A 25,719-nucleotide genomic window follows, 5' to 3' on the forward strand; every position below is an offset into this window, starting at 1 on the left:
TTTTTTATTTACCCATTTCTACTTTCCACTACACATTTAGATATTAGTACAAATCTAGTTATTATTCCACTACTAGTAATATAAGCTAAGTACTAGTGTTGAAGTGCGTCCAAGTGCAGCTATAAGCAATGTAAGTAGTTATAAGTATTGAATCCAAGCAGCTCCCCTTTCACTACAAAACTTACCTCCTCGCATCACCACATCTATCTGTCATTTACTCCAGACCTCTACAGATTTACTTCTCTGTCGCTAATTCTTTAAAGTACAAAGGATGGCTGGATGGATGGATGGATGGATGGATTAATGGATATGTCTAAGCGTATATTATGTAGTATTCCTCCATTACAAGTTTTCCTGTTAGTGTCAGTTAATCTATAAATAAATCCTTAAAAATATTGTTCGCTTTTAACCCCCTTTAACTCTATTTTTTTTTTTTAATTCTCCAGATGATTTTTATTAAGACAGGTATTTCGAACTTGAAATTTTATACAGAATCATCATTAACCCCTCCTAAGCTAAAAAAAACAAGAATCATCCGGCTGCAAAAAAACAATAATAAACTTCTTTTGAAATGCTTCGCGTCAAGGAGTTTATTTTAAAAATAAGAATCTAAGTATATTCCTATAAATCTCTCTTCCTTCAGTATCTAAACTCTCCCAGCGTCTTCTCGTCTCTACTCAATTTCCACCCACACTCTCCAGTTTCTCATCCCCCAGTTATAACAATATCAAGGAGTAAGTAACAAAAAAATCTAAATATATACCTGCGAGCATCTCTTCCTCCACCATCAAAATCACACATCAGCATTATCTCATCTCAAACCAAATTCCAATATCCAACTTTTCGTCTCCAACCAGTAGTAATCTAAGTGTCAGTAATTACCTCTGCCATCAAAACCATCCCCAAACAATTTCCATGACAATTCCTCACCAGTAATATCAGGGTCTGGTCTAGAAGTTATCATAGTAGTGCCAAAAGACGGGTGCATCCTAGACCCAATAATTTAATCCTTAATTGCCCTACCCACTAGTAATCTAAGTGCTAGTAATTACCTCTACCACCATAACTAACCCCAAACAACTTCTACACCCAACTTCCAACAATCCCTCACCAGCACTCTCCGGAGTCTCGCCTAGAAGTTCTCGTAGTAATGCCTAAAGACGGGTCCATCGCTCTTGTTCATCTCCTGACACCCCAGCTCCACCGAGTGACTCAGGGCGGGGCTGCCACAGGTGAAGACGCCAATGATGGACGTCTGCGAGGGAGAGGAGAGGGTGATATGAGGGAGATGGGCGTTGATCTAGGGTGAAGGTAATGGCTTTTCACCTACTATTCCCCGCGTCTATTTAATTCTTTGGTCTTTTCCATCACTTTCCTCTCTGGTGCAACACATCAAAGAGAATCATTACTGCACAAAGCAACATATTAGGCCAGTTTCAACTACGGAACACTAGCCAGGAGCGAGAAGGGAGAAGAAGTGGTGAAAAATTAGACGAACTTCTGTGTCCTTTATGTACAGGTGTATTTGGGATGACTGGCTAAAGATATGATGGTAAAGGGTAAAAATTTGGGGGTAATAAAAATAAAAAGATGATCATGAAGGAAGAAGTCTAGGAACACGCCAATAATGGATGTCTGCAGGAGGGGAATATGAGGGAAAGGGGCGTTTAGTGGCATAAGGTGGTGATAATAACAGTTACGAATACTGGCGGTCATTTCAATGATGTGAAGGACAATGGAAACTTGCATTAATTTAACCGTGTAAACGAACAACTTAGCAAAAACACTAGCGCAAAGAAGTCTTAGCAAAGCGGAACTATCACGCAGAAATACATGGATTCAGGAAGTACAATAGTAACATTTTCAGCATCAGAGTACAACACAGATTTCAAAGTACACAAAACTAAACACAATGAAAAACGTAGCACAAAGGAATGTCATAAAGTTTATATGGTTGTGTTCACGGGAGAATCAACAAAAACATTAACAGAAAGAGCACGTGTGGAAAACTGACAGCAAAATTCACTATACACATTTCGGCCATACACGCCAGGTGAGTTCTTATTGTTGAATACACACACACACACACACACACACCAGCCAAGTACACATCTGGAGATATATATTATTATATACACATCCTCTCTCTCACACACACACACACACACACAATAAATTAATTTTTCAATCAATCAGTTTTCATAAAGACACAGCTAAGAGTACAAACAACACACAACACAAATACACAAAAAGAGGAACACAATAAATGCATTACAACATCAGGACAAACAAAGTATTGTCCAGTGTATTTAAAAGCATTACTTCGATTGTGCGTGAAGCCATGTACAGCCATCAAAGAGTTAATGGGCCTTTTATTTATATCTGTGTAATTCAGGCAACAGCAAAAAAGGAAATAATATATATATACTCGAATCTCTCTCTCTCTCTCTCTCTCTCTCTCTCTCTCTCTCTCTCTCTCTCTCTCTATATATATATATATATATATATATATATATATATATATATATATATATATATGGGTATACATGGAAAAAATAGACAGTGGAGGGGGGAAGAGGGAGGGGGAGGCCGAGGATGAGATGGAGGGATGGGGTGGAGAGGTATATGAGAGAGGGGGGTGTGAGTTGGGAGCAGGGCAGTGAAATGGCGGGGGACAGGGCGACTTGGAGGCGATTTGTTTGTGGCCACCCCAAACGGGATTGAGGCGTCTGGCAATAGATAGATAGATAGATAAATATATAGACAGATATATATTTTTTTTTTAATGTCAAGCACTTGTTAGTATCCAGTGCAACTCCAGCTTTAGCCTCATTGCTGCGAGACGTCTTTATTTAACTGAGTAAAATAGACTGACACTACAAAGAAAAATAAAAAGTAACAGACAAAATGGGCTAATGAAGACAGCTTATACTTCTTCACTCTAAGAGCTATATTTCCGACGTGACATGAAACATGCACTAACAGTAAGAAAAAATACATCTATTGACGTAAACAAACATGCACACCCACGTCCACATCTACTCACCCCTCTCTCTCTCTCTCTCTCTCTCTTCTCTCACACACACACACACACACACATACCGGTCACTAAATCATTCATTGTGCCTGCTCGCGATTTCAAGCAAGGTCATTACAAGCACAGACAAGATAAGGACCCACGCAAACTCAAGCCCGCACTCAGGGCATGGCACACTCAGTTATACATACGTACACACGCACACTCAGATTCAGCGATATGTGGGATTATATATATACTTGCTCATGAACGACTCCCATATTCACACACACACACACACACACACACACACACACACACACTCACCGAACTGTATTTATTCTTGATGGACTGGAAGATGGAAGTGAAACTGGGTCTACTGAAGTGAGTGATGGCCCGCAATCCGGTGAAGAGGGAAGTGCCTGACACCTTCTGGAAGTGACGCTCGGCCATGTACTGTGGGGAGGAAGTGACAAGGGAGTTAGGAAGTGGTGGAAGTGAACCTATCTCAGCTGGTTTGGTAGAAATATTGCCTTTATTTTCTACGGATCTAGAGTTTTGTAAGGCTAGATTACAAATTTCCGTTCTTTATATCATTTTTGCACAACACCGTAAGTCTGATTTTTCCACGATGATCACTTTTTTTTATTTACTGTGACCTTACTTAACCTATCCCAGCTTAACCTATCAGATTGACCTGACTGACTTAACTAACCTGACACAAAGAAAACAAACTCAAATTAACCTACGCTTTCCTGAATTTTCAAAAGTACAAAAAAATGGTATTCAGAATGGAAATCAGAGACTGGACTCCTTAATGTTCGGCAAGGAAATCAGTTTTATTTCTGCAGTACGGAAGAAGTGATAAAGGAATGAAAATGCAGGAAAATGAGCACTGTCTATACTGTTTTGATACGTCCAGTAACAGAAAAATATATATGGTACACCAATACATAACAGTCGTACATAGCAACAGGAGCGAGAACACTGCATAAGTAACGAACATGAGAGAGAGAGAGAGAGAGAGAGAGAGAGAGAGAGACCCACCAGCATAATAGTCCTTAGGTCATATTTGCTCTTGAACTGCGTGATAAAGATGTGGGTCCTTATGATGTTGTTCTTGTCCATGGCCTCAACCTCACGCAGGATGTCCGTCAGCCACTCGTACTGCTTCTGGCTCCGGGTCGTCCACAGGAATAATACCTGTGTGGTGGAAGGCGAAGATGTGGAGTCAGATGATAGGGCCGTAAGCTCGGTGGTATAGGAGGATTCGTAGCATCTCCTTAACGACTAATTTCCATATTACATGTAAACATTATGTTTTATGTTACGGCATCGCTTTAACATCAACTGGGGGAGGCAGTGGCTCAATCGGTAGCGAGGTGGCCTGTAGTCCTACCGGACCCATGTTCAAATCCCGGCTGGGATAGGGAACAGTTTATGAATTTGAATTTCATTAATATCAGACTTTACTGATCTACCAGAAGACCCGCCGACATGTCGTAAAAATACCCCCGCTAATACCAATACACCAGTCCTGTATGAGATAGCCCTAGCATGTAATCGATATAGACGGTGGGTGTTAGCGCCGATGTGGTGACATGTAAAGGTGTATGGTATGTAGGAGGACTACTGGGCCTTGATAGCAGGCTGTAAAGCCTATGCCCAGAGCCGGACACATTAAAAAAAAAAAAAAAATCTGCATCATTAATATACAATTGAATACTGACATGTCATTTGCTCAGTGATCGCTATGGACGACAGGAAACTAAATCTACAAATTCACGTACCGTAAAACCCTTATCCAATTCCATTTTTTGTTTCATTAATTGATGAAAAGGAGGCATAAACACCACACTCACGTCTACGAACGTTATATTTCTATCTATTCCTCAATATGTACTGACTGACGCCGCACCCTGTGAGAGTTGGTCTAGACCAAAGGACAACTATGCATTTCCACTTCTACGCGGTGACCAATCACCCTCCTCAAACGACCCTCTCTCTCTCTCTCTCTCTCTCTCTCTCTCTCTCTCTCTCTCTCTCTCTCTCCAAAGCACAACACACATGCAGTTTAAACTACAGGTATACATTCAAACAACAGACAGGTCTAATGCGCGCGTAACAAAAGCCGAGTGTAAGCCGGCATAATAGTATTACGAATATAATGTATTAGTGAGGGCAAAAATGTATAAATTACCTAAAATATAATAGGACTGGGGGGAAAAGTGGGAGGGAGCGAGCGTAGAAATTAAAGCTGCCCTTACTATTAGAGAGAGAGAGAGAGAGAGAGAGAGAGAGAGAGAGAGAGAATTTACAGAACGTTCGCACCAAAACAGATAAACCACCACTAAAATCCTTAACTGGGAGGGAGAGAGAGAGAGAGAGAGAGAGAGTTAGTAGGGAAGTTCTCCTGATACGCTAAATCCAAATCGAGAGCTTCCTAACACTCCAACCACACACGCAGTTGTATCTCTCTCTCTCTCTCTCTCTCTCTCTCTCTCTGACACGCATACTTACACCCACATTCTTGTAAACCCGTGAACACACATACAGTAATGTAATTCCTACTAAATACATTTCTCTCTCTCTCTCTCTCTCTCTCTCTCTCTCTCATCCAAACTTTGGCCTTGAAGGAGTGAGTTGTGGGTTGGGGATGGGAAAGCCAGTGTAATTCGGTTGTCGAGGGAAAGGCACACACACACACACACACACACACACACAAAACGTACTTTACTGACACCCATAAATACAAACTCTCTCTGGGTTACGTTTTGATGTTGGCTTTAGTTGATGACGTTTCCAAATTATCACATATGTTTATTTATTTATTTTTGATAGGGTACAAGTTGATAATATGCTATGATATGCGTTTCTCCTGTTTTATTTTCTGGACTACAATGATGATGCTGAGAAAGAATACTCAGCCACAGACTAAAATCTGCATCTGATGAATACCATTATGTACAACGACTATGATTAATATGAGCAGCTGTGAAGAGTTTTTCTACCTCTCAGTTGCATTAGTTATGTCCTGAATAATAACAATAATAATAATAATAATAATAGCTGTAGTAATAATAGTTGTAGTAGTAGTAGTACGGTAGTAGTAGTAATTATTGTTGTTGTAGTTATAGTTGTAGTTGTTGTTGTTGTTGCTGCTGGAGGAAGAAGAAGAAGAATAGGAGGAAGAGGAGGAGGAAAAAGAAAAGGAAAACGAAAAGAAGATAAAGGGGGATGTGGTCACAACATGCTCACCTTCTTGGTCCTGAGGAGAGTCTTCGAGTTTCTGATCTTCTCTGCGATGTCCTTGAGTATGGAGGAGAAGGGCGTGACCCCAATCCCGCCAGCCACCAGCACCACCACCTCATAATCCCACCACGTCTGATGCCCCTCACCGAAAGGTCCGTCCATGTAGATCTGAAATAATAAACAGATAAACATGTAAATAAACAAAAAATAAAAGTGATAGAAATGGGAGTGGATAGATGGGAAGAAGAGAATGTCCATGTAAATTTGACGAAACAAAAATAAATAAATAAATAAATTATACCAGAACAGATGGTTTGCAAGGAAGAAGTGAATGAAGAAGAATTAGGATGGAGGAAATAAATCGGCAGCCTTAAAAGCAGAAAGACCAATTAGAGCAGTACAGAAGAAAAATGAGTTCATACAAAATTTACATCCTTATTTACAAGATAAAAATAAATGGTCATGTAGATTTCACGAAGGAATAATGTATGGATAAAAGGAGGGAATAAGGGAAGGATGACAGGAAAACGGAAGGATGGGAGAAAGGATGGAAGAACATAAAGGGGGAAGGAAGGAAGGAAGGAGGGAAGGAAGGAAGGAGGGAAGGAAGGAAGGAAGGAAGGATGGAAGGAAGGAAGGAAGGAAGGAAGGAAGAGCCAACAACGCCACCACCTCACAGTCCCACCACGTCTCATGACCTTCCCAGAACGGACCATCCATGTAAATCTGACCAGAAAACAGTGGATGATAAAAGAAAAAAAAAAAGCATGAATATAGGATGAAAGGGTGGAATAAAAGTAGGAAGGAAGGGTGGATGAAAAGCAAGATGAAAGGATGGAAGAAATGAATTGAAGGAAAAAGAAACCAACATAATAACTGCAACTTTAAACAATGATGATGTATTTTTTTGTGATAAACTTATATGTGCATACAGACAGATAAATTCACTGATTGACTAACTGATTGATTTGCATGTATGTATGTACAGAGAGAGAGAGAGAGAGAGAGAGAGAGAGAAAGGATACATATACACAGAGACATAGGGATACGATTGCTACATACGTCACCTGAAACACGCTACACGATTTCCCGAGATTACTGGCGATTTTACAGTGACTGGCTATCCAATCGGGGAGGTAATTACAGGCGCTCAATTAGCAGAGTGGTTAAGACAAGGGCTCACCTGATCAGGGCGAGATGACAGAGTACTTAATTACCTGTCATGGGGTAGAGGGAAGGGGGGGCAGTGGATGAGAGGAGGAAGGGGTTGGGTGATTGGTTAAACTTGGGATAGACTTACGGGCATGCACTTAAGTATATTGGCTTTAAAGGTGGGATACACTTCTTCGATGCACACACACACAAACACACACACACACACACACACATTACAGTGAGGCACAAAATCGCACAAGTTCTCCTAAAAAGCAAACATCCATTCTCACATTTTTGCACAGCCTATCAACCCATGCAAACAAATACAAAAACGCACAGGTACACACTCCCGTGTATCTTGAAAAGTGCACACACACACACACACACACACACACACACACACACACTCACTCCATCACTCTCTCAACTACTTATTCACTTGACTTTCTTTCCTTCGACAACATCTATCAATCTTCTTACAACAACCACCAACCATACTTTCAATTTATAAACATTCCTCCCCACCGCCTCCATGTTCATTCACATTCTTCCACGTCCTCTCCACTTTGTTCAACTCCATTCCACCTTCTACCTTAGCATTAATACCCTTTCCTTCTTTCCTTCCTGCCCAAAACACCCTCTCATATCTTTCCACTTCTCTATACACCCTCTCACTCAATCTTATCCCACACAATCCCTCCCCATTCACCCACACCTTTCTCCACACCTCTTTCTGTCCTCTTACCTCTCCATACAATCTCCCTAACCTACAGGCGGGTATTTATGTCCCTGCGGCTGGTCTATACAACCTCCCCAACTTACCGGCGGATACTTATGTCCCTGCGGCTGGTCTGTGTATATCTCCGCCAGTTTGTTGGTCCACGGACCCACGGCTCGAATGTGCAGGGTCAGGTTCTCTTCGTGAGGCGCTGACGACAGGGTGAACGGGTGGTACTCCTGGGGGCAAAAAAGTAGGGTGATATCTACAGTCAAAAACACACCCAATCTATCTGTTCACCCTATCTATCTTATCTATCTATCTGTCCAATATCATCGGGGCCCAGGGCTAAGATAATTAATCCAGACTTGTAACGCATGCATGGCGATCTGGTACTGTAGTGATATCTCAATAATATGGTAGTATAGAATGGTACTGATATCTCGATATGGCAGTATGGATTGGTAGTGATCTCTTTTATGCGGTAGTATGCAATGGTAGTGATATCTTAGTAATATGACAGTATGGAATGGCAGTCATATCCGGGGTCAACAGAAGCCTTTGTGGGTGATCACAAAGGCAGGGTGCAATGCTGTAACAACACTGATGGTAATACCCATGACCTCTTTGGGATGGATGGATGGACAGAGAGAGAGAGAGAGAGAGAGAGAGAGAGAGAGAGAGAGAACGTTGGAAGAGAAGAATGAAGATGAGAAGGACAAGGAGAAAGATTAAGACTTTGCAGAAGAAAAAGAAGAGAATGGGTAGGGGGAGGAAAAAGACTACGAGGAAGAAAAGGAGAAAAGGCAAGAATATGGGGAAGAGGGAGGGTAACAGTAAGACAAGGTGGACGATCAACTCCAAGCGGAAGAGGAAGGGAAAGACATGGAGAAGGAGCAAGAAGAGGAAGTGGAGGAAGCAAGGCGATTAAAGTGACGGTGATCAATCTAAGAGGGATTTTATCTAAGGGGATCAAGTAAAGCGCGCCTTCTCCAGGACCCCCCATCCCCACCCCAGGGAAGCGGCTGTGTGTGTGTTGAGGGGCACTGAATCCCCCCTGAGCCTCGGAAAATTTAGTACCTTTAGGGTATTATGAGACGAGGTGGTTTTGTGTGTGTGTGTGTGTGTGTGTGTGTGTGTGTGTGTGTGTGTGTGTGTGTGTGTGTGTGTGTGTGTGTGATTGTGTGCGCGCGCGCGCGCGCGCGCTGGGCAGTCTGATGGTGCGGCAGAAGACAGATGGGCCTCAGGGTATGGATCTCAAAAAGTACATTAGTGCGGATGGTCTGCTATTAGTGTTCAAGTGGTGACATGTGAAGGTTTGTTAGGCATCATTTAGTGGCACGTGGGAGGAGAGCTAGGCCTCAGGGAACGGGTCTCCTAGTCAATTACCCGAGTCGGCAACATGGAAGAAAAGTGGTGACGTCATCTGTTGTTGGAGGAAGAGCTGTGCGTTAGAGAACGGGATTTTACAGTCGGCTCATCTTAATTTGACCCAGATTATCGTCATTTTGTAACTTATATCACTCAGTCTAATATCAAAATAAGACAATAATACGGCTCTACATCCTCTCCATAGCGCTTCTTTCTTGGATCATATTTTTGTCTTTTTTGCAACTTACTTCACGTGCCTCAGCTTCAGAAGAAGGAAATGCTCGACTCTACACCAATTTCATAGCACTTATTCGTGACTAGCAACATATTCCAGTGTTAATCTACTGTTACAACTCGCATTCAAGATGGAGAGATAGCAATCTGGGGCCAAGAGAATATGGAAAGAGAATAGTTAGCTTGAACAATACGTTTATTTTTTTTTTTTATTACTATACCTCTTCCACTTTAATTTGGCCCACATTTGCGTTCTTTAAAGTCTTCTTTCGCGTAGCTGCGTGGCAATAAAAGATACTCCTATGTCCCTGCATCTTTACAATGGCCCTTCTTCGTGACTAGCATATCTTATACTGCTAATCTACTGTTACAATTCAGCTTTCAAGAATGTGAGACGGCAAGTTTAGGCCAAGTTTGCGTAAAAAGGGCAGAGTGCCGCCAGATTAGGAGAGTCTTTCCAGCTGGTGGAGTCAGATGTCTACTTTATTAATTCCTTCACTAACTCTCCCTTTAATATTTAAAAAAATCGTCTGTAGGTAGCAATAATACACAAAGATGTCCTCTACCTGACAGCCCAAAGCTCGCCAAAAACGACTCACTACCCACTCACATGTACCCAAACCTAATCACTTATATAAGCCCAAAGAACTCAACTCTCGACTCATGCCTACCCAAATCGTCCCTCGTACACAAAAATCACATCAAAACAATTCTATTCTCTCTTAACCGTATCCAGACTCACTCTTATACAAATCAAACCAAAATAACTCTATTCTTATATTTATCTAGGCTAAATCCACCCCTGTACATAAAAGGCATACCAATACTACTCGATTCTCTGTTATACTTGTCCAAACCCATTCGCGTATATGAAAATCAAATCCAAACAACTCAATTCTCTCTCACACCTACACAAACCCACTCGCATGCGCCAAGTAACTTCCACTCAGACTACTCCCCCACCGATCCATTATATTATCTCCTGAACTTCCGGGCGCTGTCAGCCTTTAAAAAAAAAAAAAAAAAAAAAAAAAACGCCCAAAAGTTTGGTCAAAAACATCGTGCAAAAATCGCGGCTTGGAAATCAGCAGGCAAGGCAAGTGCGTTTGGACTGGTGATAGTGGAGGATCTACATATCAAATTGCATTGCTTCTCTTGGATTGGTCTCTGTATTTAGTCCTTCTCTTTCTTGAATTACTGGGATTTTACGTTTTTTGCATTTTCTCTGGTTGTGCGTGCGAGCGAGCGTGCGTGCGAGCGCGCGCGCTTCAAGCTGTCTTACTATTCCTTCTCTCAATCTCATGCCTCCCCCCTCCCTTTCTGCCCCAAACCATTCTCTGTACCTCTACACACATAATTTTCCCTCTCCCCTACACACATAATTTTCCTTCTCTTATTTTACCGTTTCCCATTTCCCTCTCCCTCTCCCTTCCCCTCTCCCCCTTTCCCTCCTCTTCTCTCCTTTTCCCTCCTCCCTCCCCGTCCTCCTCACCTGCTCCCCTATCCCCGTGGAGGCGATCTTGACCCACTGGCCGGACTGGAAGCTAAAGTTGGGTGGTCGACGAATCTCAAGGCGAGTCACATCTGTGGAGAGACGGAGAGAGGTAGAGATGGAAGGAAGGAGGGAGAGAATAAAGGAGGGAGCGAGGTTGAGGGGAATGAGAGTGCTAGACAGATAAAGGGGGGGAGGAGGCAAAGTAACAGAGATAAAAATGAAGGGAAAAAGGAAGGGAGATAAGGAGAGAGGAGGGAGTGAATTAGGGTGGGAAAGAGGATGACAGGATGGAGTGAAAGAGGGAGGAAGACTTAGAATAATTTGGGACAGAGATAGAGGGAATGAGGGAGGTTGAGGAGAGTGGGAGGGGGTAGAGAGGGAAGTAAGAGGGAGGAAAGGATGATAAAAAAGGGAGGAACATAAAGGGAGGAAGGAACGAATGAAGAATGACTAAAGTGAAGAAGACGAAAGAATTATCAGAAGGGGGGGGGGGTGAGGCAGAAGGAAAGATGGAAAGGGCAGGAAGTGAATGAATCAAGAAAAACACAAGAACATAAGAAAATACGAAAACTGCAGTAGGCCAGACGGCTTTTTTCTTTCTTTTACAATTTTAGGTTAGTTTTTGTCGTTGTCCCACGTTCATCTCAGTGTGAACCCAGTGGACTGTAGGATGAAGTTTCCCCTTTTTGGCCCACCATCCTCCTTTGGGGGTACCGGGTGGAAGGTGAGGGACGTTTGTGTAACCGGGCAGCTCTTCCACCCGGTAATATCAGTGCCACAACGCGAAGGCGCCCCACTTAAGCATCAGTATGATATTGATTCCCCCCCCCCTCTCTCTCTCTCTCTACTTAAATACAGACGGAGGCATTTCATGGTAGCTGCAAAAATCTGTTGAAAATATCTACCTGCATTCCACCTTTTATTCTTTAATGGATTTCAATATTTTGGCAGAGTTGAAGAGGGGAGGACAGAGAGAAGTGGAGTAAGAAGGGAGGGGAATGGAGAGAGAGAGAGACAGAGACAGAGACAGAGACAGAGACAGAGAGAGACAGCGAGACAGAGAGAGAGAGAGAGACACACACACACACACACACACACACACACACACACACACAGAATAAGAGAGAGACCTACTTGAAGGTAGCTGCTTGGCGCTAATGACGTCTATCTTGATGGAGTTGCGAGAGACGGAGACCAACTTATCCAGCGCGAAGAGGACGCAGGGCCCGAGGAAGAAGAAGTGGAAGAACGGGGGCTGCACAGGATTGAGGGGAATAATAATAATAATAATGATAATAAGTTATAATAATAATAACAGTAGTAGTCGTAACATCATCATCAGAGTTAGTATCATTACTATCACTAAACCTCATTAAAAAAAAAAAAAAAAAATGAACGAGTCAGCTGAGAAGAAATGCGAAAAACTCAGCTGGAATTTAATGTACAGTCAAAACATCATCATCACACTATGTCCTAAAAATAAGCACCAAGAAGAAATGGCAAAACAGAGAGAAAATATAAGAACCTATTATCACCGCAAAATTGGTCCTCGCTAGACCAACAGTACTCGTAGTTTGGGCCACTGAATTTCGCTATAACTGCTTTCGCTGACCTTCCACGAGACCTATCATGTCCCATAAAAGACCCTTAATACCATCAAACTAGTTCTGAATAAGACAGTCCTTGTATGATTCAGCACAGACGTTTTAGTAATAGCGCCCAAGTAGTGACATGCGAGCGTTTGTGGCACCATCATCATCATCCAGCGCATGGGAAGAACAGTGGCCCTCAAGGAATGGATCGCCTAGCATATACTTAAAGTAAAAAATAGAGAGAGAGAGCGAGAGAGAGAGAGAGAAATGGAGCTAAAAGTGTAACTAGGTAATGGCATCTCCCTGGGTCCAAACTCACCCGATTTTTTGTATATTCTTTTTACCACTTTCTTTTTCTATTTTCATTTTTTACGCTATATTATCTTGAGGTTCATTGTCCCCAAGAGTAAACTTGGAGGACAAGGGTTGGACTCCCTGCCCCACCCTACCCTCTTCATTTCACCTCCCTTCCTGCCCGTCTCCCTTCTCTTCCCTTCCTGCATTTTTTTCCTTCCCTCTCCTCATCTCTACCTACCTTCTCTCTCTCTCTCTCTCTCTCTCTCTCTCTCTCTCTCTCTCTCTCTCTCTCTCAAACACCCTTTCGTAACCACTTTCTCCTTTATTCTCATCTTTTTTTTCTTCCTCAAACTTCTCCCATCACCTTCACCCTTTTCTTCCTCTTTTCTCTCCTCCTCTCCATGTCAACCCTCCTCCACCTCCACCTCCTTCCCACCTCCTCTCTCTCTCTCTCTCTCACTCCCAAAACTGCCAAGCCTCCAATATTTATAATGGAGGGAACAGCTAGGGAAGGCGGCCTCATTTTCCAGTGTCGGCCGCTTCGATGGACGCTTATTTTCCGCTCCGGGTGCCTGACGGAAAAAGTGCCCGGGAAAATGCGTCCACGAACAGGGCTCACGAAAAAAAAGAAAGAAAAAAGGGGGGGAGGGGAAGGCGAGAAGGAAAAAATAAAAACATAAAACACATATGCAGTAGGAAATTCAGTGGTTTGAGAGTCGTCATCTTTGTAATATATAACTGATTAAAAAAAAAAATCAGTATGGTTTACAGAGGCCTTACAGCACCCACCTTCCACATTTTTTCACTGGCAGAAGTGGAATGATCAATGGGCTTCCGGATATAAAAAGCTAGTGTGTGTGTGTGTGTGTGTGTGTGTGTGTGTGTGTGTGTGTGTGTGTGTGTGCGTGTGCGTGCGTGTGTGTGTGTGTGTGTGTGTGTGTGTGTGTGTGTGTGTGTGTGTTTCTCCTTTCTTTTTCACACAACTTTTTTCAACCCACCTGGACGAGGCGGCCCGAGCCATGGAGTATCATGAGGCCGTAGAAGATCGGGTAGGTATTGTGGGTGAGCCAGAAGAGCTGGAAGAGGTGGCGGCGACCGTAATAGGCGAACACGTAGATGAGCGCCGTGTGGATGGTGAGAGCAACCCCAGTGAAGCCTGTGATAGTCTCCCAGCACCAGTAGTGGAACTTGGGCAAAACGTCCGTGCTGTAGGGGAGTTACGTTAGGTTAGGTTAGTGTTGGGTTGGGTTGGGTTGGGATAGAGTAGGCTGGGGTAGGTTCGGCTCGGTTGTATTTGGTTGGGCTAGGTTAGGTTTGGCTTAGTTAGGCGAAGTTTGGTTGTCAGAATAAGATGGGTATTATTGAGTTGGTTTAGGTTAAGACAACCAAGGGGATTACTGTAGGTTAGGTATGAGAGTGGTGAAGGAAGTACGGCAGAAGAAGTATGGTCAATAAAGTGATGTGGTGTTGTTATGGGGCAGGGGTGATGCCGTGCAGATATGGTAGAGACGACAGAGGCACGGCAGAAATGTGGAAGGTGTTGCAATGGTGTAATGGAGATGTGGTGGAGGCGTGGGAGGCACAGGTGTGGTGGAGGTGTGGTAGATGAGTATTGTGTGGATGGTGATGGCTACTCCAGTGAAACCAGTGGTAGTAGCTCAGCACCAGAAGTGGAATATGGATACTGGTCAAGTTTTTTTTTTTTTTTTTTTTTTTTTTTTTTTTCTGGGTTGAACTAGGCTGGGTTGGGTTAGGATGGGATGGATGAGGTGGGGCTGGGTTAGGTTGGGTTAGGATGTTTTAGGTAAACTTTCAGTAGGCTAGGCTGGGCTGGCCTGAATTAGGTTTTAGTAGGGTAGATACGTAGGACTGGGCTGGGCTGGGTTTGGTTAAGGTAGAGTAGATTAAGGCAAATTAGATCTTCCAGCACCATGAAATGCTGAGAGAGAGAGAGAGAGAGAGAATCATCTCACTATTTCCTTCACTTTGGTTTCATCTCGAATTTTATCAGCCTCCTTCGAGTTATCATAGCTATCAATTACTTACATAAACTGAATATAGCTCAAAGACCAAAAATTCAAACTAGTTGCTGTAACACTGTCCTCGTAAGAAAAATAAATCCTCTTTTTCAACTACATCCTGAGCCGAATTTCATTAGAAGGGACAGAGTTAGGCTTACTAGATTTTTTTAAGAGTAAATGGAAAGTAGATTATGCCCCATTGTAGCTAACCACTGAGCCCTCCCTCGACGCAGTGTAGTGACTCGTTCCAGTGTGCATACGAAATGAGTTGTAGTGTGTTCCCCTTAATCTGGGCTAGAGTTTTTTAGAGCTTATTTAAAGTACCTCACTGAAACAGAAAGACAATACCACGGCTCTATATTCTTTCCACAGCACTTCTTCGTGACTAGCACAATATTCTTGTATTGACCTATTGTTACAACTCACCAGTCAAGCCAGAGAATGCTTATAGATTATGCCTGCTGTCCGAAAAGACGTGAGTTCGATTCCAGGCTGGGGCAGCGAACAGTTCGATTATCTGAATGTCTTTAAAACAGGTTTGACATGCCTTTTACAGATCCAACCAACATGTAATAAAAGCACTCCAGCTAATACTATTACACCAGTCCTGAATGAAAGAGCTCTAGTATGTATTCAATACAGGTGGTGGGAATTGGCGCCGAAGTTGTGAAATGTGAAGGTGAATGGTTGGTATAACTACTGGACCTCAGGAAATTGACTATCAATTTTATGCCTTGAGTAGCATTAAAATAAAATGAGTCGTAGATCCGAGGAAACGATTTTGTCAACAAAGAAGTGTTCCACCTCCACGAGTGTATGAGCAAGAGCCTTTTTGGAACGTAAATGACTCGTTTTAGAATGCTGTGTGGAACGAGGCCCTGTATGCTGACAGAGCCTCCATAGTCAGCAGGTGTAAACGTGACTGACAAGGAAAGCAGGAAAATGGCGCGGAGCTTTATCTACAAATGGGAAGGAATGAGGGGGTCTGAAGAAGAATTAGACTGAGTAGTGAAACTTGAATAAGGAACAAGTAAGGTTTGCAAGAAAAAATTATGTGTAGTCTTCGATACGACTTAGTGACTCAAATCAGTGTTCCATGGAGCGAGTCACTGGAATCTGAGAGGTTCGGTGGCAGCTAGGTGGGGTAAGGCTCAGCTCCCCTTGTCACCGTCAACAGAGGAAGACTTTCAGCTCAGTGGGGCGTGACTGCATTGGAGGGAATGCTAATACCTTGACAAATTCTTAACATTGTGTTTTAATTCTTTCAGTTCGATTGCATTTTTCAGTTTAAGCATGCTGCCATCAGACAACTGTATTCAACTTAGGGAGGACCTCTAGTTGTGATGGAGTTAATGAAGGCAGTGTCTAACCCCTCCAGCATTATGTATGAGGACTGTATCTAACCCCTCCAGTTCAAAAAGTCTCGAACAAGCTGAACAAAACTGTCTAAAAACATCAAAATTACAGCAGAAACACAAGGAAAGTAAGACCTCAGGTTCGAGCTTAAAAATAAATAATAAAATTAATGTGCTCGACAACTGTGTTACGACGGCTGGGTACCTCTCTGGAAAGTGTCTATGCTAATCTAACCTAATACTAATCTGATATAATCTAACCAAATCTCACCTAACCTAACAACCTGACCAGACTTTATCTAGCCTAATCTTCTCAATCTTACCTAACCAAACCCACCCCTTACCCACCTCCTGTAGAAGTCCCTGAAGAGACAGGTTAGGTCGGAGGGCGTTTGCGTGGAGATGTGGTAGAAGTTGATGGCGTGCCCTATGATGTGCACCAAGGTCCATATAAGCGCCCAGAACCCGATGTAGCGGTGCAGGTCAATCATGTAGTCGAAGGGAAAGAGCCGATGCAGGGACGTCGATCTGTAGGAGGGGAGAGATAAGAGATATATACTATACTCTTTTCACTCTAACTTGGCCTAAAGTTGCCATCTCCATCTTGAATGCTTAGGTGTAACAGTTGCTTAACACAAGCATTATACTAGTCACGAATAAGAGCCATGGAAAGGAAGCAGGACCAAAATATTGCCGTACCTTTCTCTGTCAATGTGCTACATGAAATAAGCTATAAGAGGTCGAATATCTAGGCTCAGTTAATGTAAAAAGTATAATTACATATGAAGGATATAAAAGAGGGAGGGAATACAGGATATGGACCAGTTACATTGGAAGGAGCTGAAGGAGTCACAAAATATACTGATCTTAGGCAGGGAGGAATTCAGAATACAGTCGAGTTACACAGGAACGATCTACGTCTCAATGGGAAGGAGGAACACAGGATACAGACGAGTTCCACAGGTAAGAAAGACTTGAAAAAATCAAAGAATACGGTGAAAAAGGTACCAAAGAATACGTGGAAAAAGTTATGAAAAGTCATAAAAATACAGAATTACAAAAGATATATGGGAAAAGGGTTACCAAATAATAAATGGGCAAACAGGTACACCTGACCTATGCTTACCTAAGTACAGAGAAGAGGTTCCTGCACATGGTGACGAGGAGGGTGGAATAGGTGAACATCATAGCGGAGGCGGCACCCCTAGTCACCGTTACACCGTAGCCTGCGATTTTCCTCAAACCGCCGTGTTCACGCTCAACACTGATGGAGGAGGTAGGGTTAAGTGATATAGTATGGATGGGGTAGGTTAGGTTAGGTTGTTATGCTCGGTTAAGTTAGGCTGAAGTAGATCAGACTAGCTCTGATATGATTAAAGTATAGATTATGGCGTCTTTTCGATTCTATTCTAGCGACCACCAGATGTTATTACTCAGAGACTTTTCACGTTGGATGGGTTAGACACAGCCAACATTAACCCATTCACTACAAAGGAAGTTTTGTGAAGAAATATCTAAGGAGTATGGTAGACTTAAAAGCAGTATTTAGTTAGTGACGGAATTAAATTATGGATATATACTAAACCGCTCAGTTTGAAATATCTATTCCAAGCTGAATAAAATCGCCAGCAGACTTAACTAATCTATGCCTAACCCTTCCAGTTCGAAAAATCTCTCCCAAGCTAAATAAAACTAGCAGGAGATGAGAATAAAATAAAAAGGTCGTCCTGGGTTGGATGGGGTAAACACGAATCAAGCGTGTATATATATTTCGCAGTGGGCGGCGCAAATCTAATACCGTGTGTCAGTTTCATGATTGGTAAATGCATTATGCTGCGCACGTGTTGTAAAATAACTGGTGGAAACGAAAGCGTAATACTGGATAACGCACAGAAAAATTAGAACAATTGGTGGCCGCTGTTCCATCAATAAACTAATTAATACATATATTGATAAATAATTATAAATAATACATAAAACAATAAATCAAATGCCAGGAATTTCCAAAAGCATACGGATAAATAATTAAATAAATGAAAATTAATTTAAATTTGTATTTGTGACCATATAAGGCCCTTCTTGGAGGAAGAGTAACAGAATATATCTTTCCCATACTGGCGAAGTACGAATGGGGAAGGGGTGTCTGTAGCAAGTGTGATGCAATTAAGTCGGTGTCATAATGTTCGTGTCTGTGTATGCTGGTCAGTATATCCATCCGCAGAACGGAGAGAGCGCATACATATGAGAGAACATTGCCTGCATGTCCATCACAGTCTAAGATCCAACCCTAGACTCGGAGTGCATTATTCACACACACACACACACACACACACACACACACACACACACACACACACACACACACACTACTAGAATAAGACGAAATAAACCACACCAACTCACGAGTAGTAGTAGGCCCTCTCGACGAAGATGAGGAGCATGACGAAGGTGTAGAGCATCCCCCAGAACACGTACTGTATGTTGGCCCTGATCTTGTTGACCAGCACGTAGTAGTACTCGACCAAGGAGCTCATCATGTGATCCGACTCCTTGCCCTTCTGATCAGCGGCCTCCTCCACTTCCTGTTTGGCCTCCTCGTACTCCTTCCTCGCCGCCTCTGCTGCCTTGCCCTGGAACCCACCCTGGGGAATGGCACCGTAGAGACTGAACCTGAGGGAGAAGTATTTATGAAACCTCTGCTGCTCAGGGATATTCCAGTACTCTACCTCAACAACGCCAGACGATTTTGTTTGGCTCAGAGTGAACCATGAGAGGATTAGTGGCGTTAGTTTCCGAGCAACAATGTTTTAAGAGACTCTTCGCAAACGTGGCGAAACTTAGTCACTGAAAGCATATTACTTGATTTCTAGCCCCTTAAAATAGTTTTCTCTGTCTCACTTTCCTCTCTCTCTCTCTCTCTCTCTCTCTCTCTCTCTCTCTCTCTCTCTCTCTCTCTCTCCTATTATCTTCGCCGTTCACCATTTCTGCTTTCGTTCCTTCCTCATTACGGCAGGAACGCAGCACCCGTCTAACTTCACACTCTCACCTCTGTTTTATCCAACTCTCTAATAAAGGAATTATAGTCTACTCTAGAACTGTCTTCCTCATTGTCTTATAGGTAACATCAAGTGCTCTACTACTGCCTGTACAGTAATAATAGTAAGAGTGGCAGCAGCAGCAGCAGCAGCAGCAGCAGCAGCAGCAGCAGTAGTAGTTGTAGTAGTAATATTAATATAATAATAATAATAATAATAATAATAATAATAATAAAATATTAACATTACCAATAATAGTAGTAGTAGTAGTAGTAGCAGTAGTAGTAATAATAATAATAATAATAATAATAATAATAGCAAACATCAACAATAATAATAACAGCTGATAATAAAAATAATAATAATAATAATAATAATAATAATAGCAAATATCAACAATAATAATAATAACAGCTGATAATAATAATAAATAATAATAATAATAACAATAACTAAATACCGAACCTGGACGACTTCCTGTTCACCGCCTCCTTGTTCATGTCAATATTGATATTCTTGAAGATGTCCCCCTGGAGGTCAAAGATCCTGTTAAACTGCTCGAAGTCGATGGTCTGACCCTCACTCAGACCCACAGACGCCAGCATCGTGTTCACCACCTTATTCAGATCCTGATTCTTGCCCTCAGCACCCAAAGTTGACCTGAAGAAGAGGAAAACATTTTAGCAAGCAGAAGTGTGTTTGTGTTGATGATCTGGGTGTATATGTTGGAGACTGGCTGGTATATGTTGGAGATTGGGAGGCATATGTTGGAGGCTGGGATGCATTATGTTGGAGATTGGGATGTAATTATGTTGGAGACAGAATGAATAAGTTGGAGACTGGGATGTACGAGTATATGCTAGAGACTGGGATGTATGTGTTGGAGATAATTATGTTGGAGATTGGGATGTATATGTTGGAGATTGGAATGTGTATGTTGGAGATTGGGACCTATGTGTTGGGGATTGGGATGTAAATGTTGGAGACGAAATTAAAATGACTCAGACCCACATACTACAGTATCGTGTTCACCACTGTTCAGATCCCGTGTCTTACTCCGTGAACATACTGACCTAAAGCAGAGGTGATAATCCTTTAAGTAAGCAAAACTGAGATTTAATTAAAAGTGTTCGTGTTGGAAATGAAATGAAGGATAATGTGTTGGATAAATAGTTCACACACACACACACACACACACACACACACACACACACCGCTCGCTAGCGCAGTGGTAGCGTTCTCGCTTGCCATCTGGTAGACGGGAGTTCGCGCCTCGCTCAGGTTGCGAAAAGTTTCACTGACGAAGTGGGTGGTTACTGTCCCCCTGGAGCAAGGGGACGGGTGTGTGCGTGTGTGAAGGTCACAGCCTTGCCCTTAGATCGGACTATATGAGCTCTCAGCTCCCTTCCGGGAGGGTAAAAGCTAACGATCACGACCATCAAGTGATCCTGACCGACCCGGTGAATTACACACACACACACACACAAAATCAGCCTCACTTTCCCGTATAAACCCTTCTCCAACATTTCACAATGCAAATTAACTAACCTGAAGGATTAACAGAAAAACTTATATATCTAATACTTAAAGAATCACAGAGAAATTGAAAAAAAAAAAAAAAAACTAACCCAGAAAAAAAATCACAGACATGAAGGTAACGAGTTTACTTTAAAAATCATATGAAAGACCGTAAATGATTTTCTGAAATCCTGAAGAAGAGAAAATCAAAGAAAAACCTCCAACCCCGAAAAAAAAAATGGCGCTCACTTGAAGATGCTAATGAGTTTACCTGAAGGCTGGGAAAACAGATCGTCTAAATGCCTGAAGAATACTGTGAGAGAGAGAGAGAGAGAGAGAGAGAGAGAGAGAGAGAGAGAGGGAGAGAAAGAAAGCGCAAGAAGTAGGAAGCCGGGAGGAAAGGCGGAAGTGTGGGAGCAAGAGATGGTACGCGGAGGCTAACAAGGGCCGTTCCGGAAATACCCTCCCCGACCTCAACCCGACCCAAGTCAAATTATTTCGTTCCTTTTAACAGTAACTAACAAACTATCAACCAATTTTAAAATTAATGCCCAGATGTACACACAAATATACAAATTAAATCTACGGAACCATAAAAACTCTTAGGGCTTTCGATAAACTAATTGTTGTACTATTAAAATACACAAAATGTCCTGGAGTTTCTAGACTAACACTTTAAATATCACTTTTTACACAATTATACATACCATCACACACTGCCTTCCTCCAATCGCTGCGCCCAATCATCTTCTTCCGATATACAAGCAAAAACAGCGCATTTGAAGCCTTGGAAACCGATTTTCAAGACGATAATTAATCTCGCGAGCGCAACACCTTCCCTGATCAAAAACTACGACCCGACTGCGCTCCTAACTACCTGGGCACGTCCTTGTATGGTAAGGGGGCCGTTCCGTTTACCTCACAACCGCCCCATTTCAAAAACACAACTCCAGTTTTTCAGTCGAACTCTGGCGTCTAAATGAGCTTGTTGGTACCGAATTTTGGTGAGAAAACGTATATACCTTTCCCTGACTTACAGACATTGCGAGAAAACAATAATAAAAGGTTAAACAAGAACATAACACCTGAAGACGCTTCACCAACAGCCAAACCCGCTGTTCCCAAAACGTCACAGCCTCCCCCCCTAGCAACTACACATTTTCAATATTTCAATCAAACTATGACGTCTAAGTAAGCATATTGGCTGTTGACCTCAAAAGAATCAACAAAAATACCTCTCTGGCTCACAACCATCACAAGGAAATGTTAAGAAGAAGCTAAATAAGATCGTAAAACACCTGGCGACGCTGCACCAGACGCTCAGGCTGCCAGACAGCTGTTCCTTTGACATTACACCCTCCCCATTGCAAAAACTTATCTTCAGCTATTAAATCAAATTCTGACATCAAAGCGAGCCAGTTATATCAGTTTCGACAGAATAAACACGTATACCTTTCCGTGGCTCACAGATTTCACGTGAGGACAAATAGTAAAAGGTTAAAAAGGAGTAAACTAGACTTGCATACGCATCGTCAAAAGCACAACATTTAAATTTTAAACACTGCAACATTAAAACGTTCACTGATGACCAGGTACCTAAAACTCCAATGTATTTACAAAGCAAAAGTGCCTTACTACGATGCGGGAGTATTTAAATCGCTCTGGAGGTGAAGAGAAATTGAGAGAATTAAAAGGATTAAAGCCCCTGGAAGACAACAAACCAGCAGCCAATCAGGGACGAGGTGGGTGGGCTTTGTCAGGAGAGTAGGAAAAGAGGCGAGAGGGGAGACGCTTACACTTCAGTCCGACGACGTTTTATTATTATTATTAATTATTATTATTATTATTATTATTATTATTATTTGTGATATCTAAAGACTACTTCATTGAAGATTTTTCGAACTGGGGGTCCCGGATACCGTCGTAAGCTTAAGAACTCGTCTGATATTAGTCTGTATAAAATGAAAGCCATCTTAGGTGGGTGAAGAGGCTTTTGTGTATCACCACCATTAGGCTACTCTTACTATATAACCATACTGTGTAAATTATATCTGTACTATAGCGACTGGCTTGCAAACTTTTAAAATGAGGTGATTAAGATCCAAAAACGAGACAACAGAAACACAATACGTTATGACAGCTTGCATACACACTTGCTACTTACATATACGCCTTCTGACATTGACACTGCCCACAGAGACGCATTCATCTACTCAATATCATTAAACGGAAATGCAAACACACTTTCGACTATGTACACGTAGTTAATTTATACTTTAGTGACACACACACACACACACACACACACACACACACACCGCTCGCTGGTGCAGTGGTAACGTTCCCGCTTGCCAACTGGTGGACGGGAGTTCGCGCCTCGCTCAGGTTGCGAAAAGTTTCACTGACGAAGTGGGTGGTTACTGTCCCCCTTGAGCAAGGGGACGGGTGTGTGCGTGTGTGAAGGTCACAGCCTTGCCCTTAGATCGGACTATATGAGCTCTCAGCTCCCTTCCGGGAGGGTAAAAGCTGACGATCACGACCATCAAGTGATCCTGACCGAACCGGTGAATTACACACACACACACACACACACACACACACACTGCTCACCTAACGATGCTCATGAGGTCTTGTGATGAGATGTATCCCTTGTGAGAGAGGTCGTAGATGTTGAAGATAAGCCTGGCCTTCTCCTCTGGCTTACCCTGGGCGAACACCACCATCACGTCCCAGAATTCCTTGATGGTGATGAACCCGCTCCCGTCCACGTCCATCAGTCTGAACAGCTGCGTGACAGAGACTACGTGGTCATGTGGAATGCGACAGAGACGGTATTGGTCATGTGAAATGCTTGACAGAGACTGTACTATTTAGTCGTGTGGAATGCGTGACAAAGATGGTATTGGTCATGTGATGGAATGCTTGACAGAGACGGTACTAGCCATGTGGAATACGTGACAGAGACGATATTGGTCATGTGGAATGCGTGACAAAGACGATATTGGTCTTGTGGAATACGTGACAGAGACAATATTGGTCATGTGGAATGCGTGACAGAGATGGTATTGGTCATGTGGAATGCGTGATAGAGATGGTATTGGTCATGTGGAATGCGTGACAGAGATGGTATTGGTCATGTGGAATGCGTGACAGAGATGGTATTGGTCATGTGGAATGCGTGACAGAGATGGTGTTGGCCATGCGTGACAGACGGTACTGGTCATGTGAAATGCGTGACAGAGACGGTACTGGTCATGTGGAATGCTGACTGATCACATTTACAAATACACTTGTTCCATAAATGATCGTAAATGATCGTTAAAAAAAAAAAAAAAAAAAAAAAAAAGAAACCAAGAAAGGAAAGAAAAATTGCTTGCCTACATTTTCAAGCTCTCCGTTTTCATAGTATCGTTGTCAGGCTGTGTTTTTCTCACCTGCTGCACAAAGATGGAGTCAGGCAGCATCCCGAGTTGGCTGGCTAGTTCCGTCTGTGTGATCTCCATGGACAAGAAGACGTTCATGCCCACGTGAAGACGGTTGCTGGTTGCCTTAGCCCGCTCACGACTACCGAAGGCCTGGTGGTGAGGCGGGAGAGGTGAATAGCAGGAAGAAAAAATGCGAGAGAGAGAGAGAGAGAGACAGAGAGAGACAGAGAGAGAGACAGAGACAGACAGAGAGAGAGACAGAGACAGACAGACAGACAGACAGACGGAGACAGACAGACAGACAGACAGACAGCGTGAAGAACAGACAGAAAATGTTTAGAAGAACGAGAAAAATAATATTTTAAACAAAAATGAAAGACCCAAAGGCTGCGAACCTGCAAAAGTCTGCTCTCCTCAGGAAAAACTGAAAAAAAAAAAAAAAACAGGAAACAAAACTGAAGATACTTTCGTTTCAGAATGTCTGGATACATTACGTTTAACAGACTGGGGGTTATAGGCAGAGGGAAATACAAACTTACGATGACATTTCGTCGGTTTCCCAGTTGCATACATGAAAGAGACAGTGTCGGTTAACTCATGGACTAAAGAGCTGAACAGAAAAGGGTTGAGAGTGCATGATAGCAGACGTGCCGTACGCTCTCAGCTCCCTACTAGCAACGCCTCTATCTACTCACATTCTGCAGGACCGTTCTAGAAAACTCTGCCAACTGCTTTTCCCGCTGATACACAGTAATGATGCCACGTCTGATGGAGCTCAGCGTCTCCAGCTTGGGGTTGAAGACAAGGTTCAAGTCCCCAGTCATCTTCTGGAGGTCCTCGTAGAGCTTCTCGCCGTGGAAACCGTCTTCGAAAATGAGGAACTGGGGGTAAAAAAGTGAGAATTATTTTGGTGGGTAGAAGGTGAGAAGGTAACTTTGGTAAGCAGAATGGGTGAGAGTGGAAGTGAGAATGATTCTGGTAGAAGGTGAGAAGGAAGGTTTGGTGGGTAGAGAAAAAGTTGGAGAATGAATGTGAAGGAGAAAGTGAGAATGATTTTAGTGGGTAGAGGAGAGGTTGGAAAATGAATGTGAAGAAAGGTGAAAAGATACTGGTGTGCAGAAAGTGAGATGGTTAGTTTGGTGGATTGAGAAGAGACTGGAGAATGAAGGAGAAAGGAGAAAAGATAATAAAACAATAACCGGAAAAATAATCAAGGAAAACATCTTTGAAAATGA

The 25,719-nt window shown here is 42.6% G+C and overlaps 1 protein-coding gene across 1 annotated transcript in view; it reads right to left on the minus strand.

Annotated features, from left to right (window-relative positions):
• Window positions 1-701: 701 nt before the first annotated feature.
• Window positions 702-25,719, minus strand: part of LOC145404635 (dual oxidase 2-like) — a 49,950-nt gene continuing 24,932 nt past the window's right edge. Inside the window, exons 19-33 of the mRNA XM_080276157.1 lie at window positions 25,180-25,365; window positions 24,494-24,634; window positions 23,670-23,845; window positions 20,007-20,201; window positions 18,910-19,176; window positions 17,633-17,770; window positions 16,855-17,034; window positions 14,129-14,336; window positions 12,376-12,496; window positions 11,239-11,330; window positions 8,246-8,380; window positions 6,275-6,436; window positions 4,064-4,219; window positions 3,344-3,472; window positions 702-1,255 (exon numbers count right to left, since the gene is read on the minus strand). Coding sequence (XP_080132283.1) covers window positions 1,133-1,255; window positions 3,344-3,472; window positions 4,064-4,219; window positions 6,275-6,436; window positions 8,246-8,380; window positions 11,239-11,330; window positions 12,376-12,496; window positions 14,129-14,336; window positions 16,855-17,034; window positions 17,633-17,770; window positions 18,910-19,176; window positions 20,007-20,201; window positions 23,670-23,845; window positions 24,494-24,634; window positions 25,180-25,365 — 2,409 coding nt within the window. The 3' untranslated portion in view covers window positions 702-1,132. The remainder of the gene's footprint in view (window positions 1,256-3,343; window positions 3,473-4,063; window positions 4,220-6,274; window positions 6,437-8,245; window positions 8,381-11,238; window positions 11,331-12,375; window positions 12,497-14,128; window positions 14,337-16,854; window positions 17,035-17,632; window positions 17,771-18,909; window positions 19,177-20,006; window positions 20,202-23,669; window positions 23,846-24,493; window positions 24,635-25,179; window positions 25,366-25,719) is intronic.

Source organism: Coenobita brevimanus, chromosome 64 (assembly GCF_032717465.1).
Source record: "Coenobita brevimanus isolate Jiangsu-jjx chromosome 64, ASM3271746v2, whole genome shotgun sequence".
NCBI classification, from domain to species: Eukaryota; Metazoa; Arthropoda; class Malacostraca; order Decapoda; family Coenobitidae; genus Coenobita; species Coenobita brevimanus.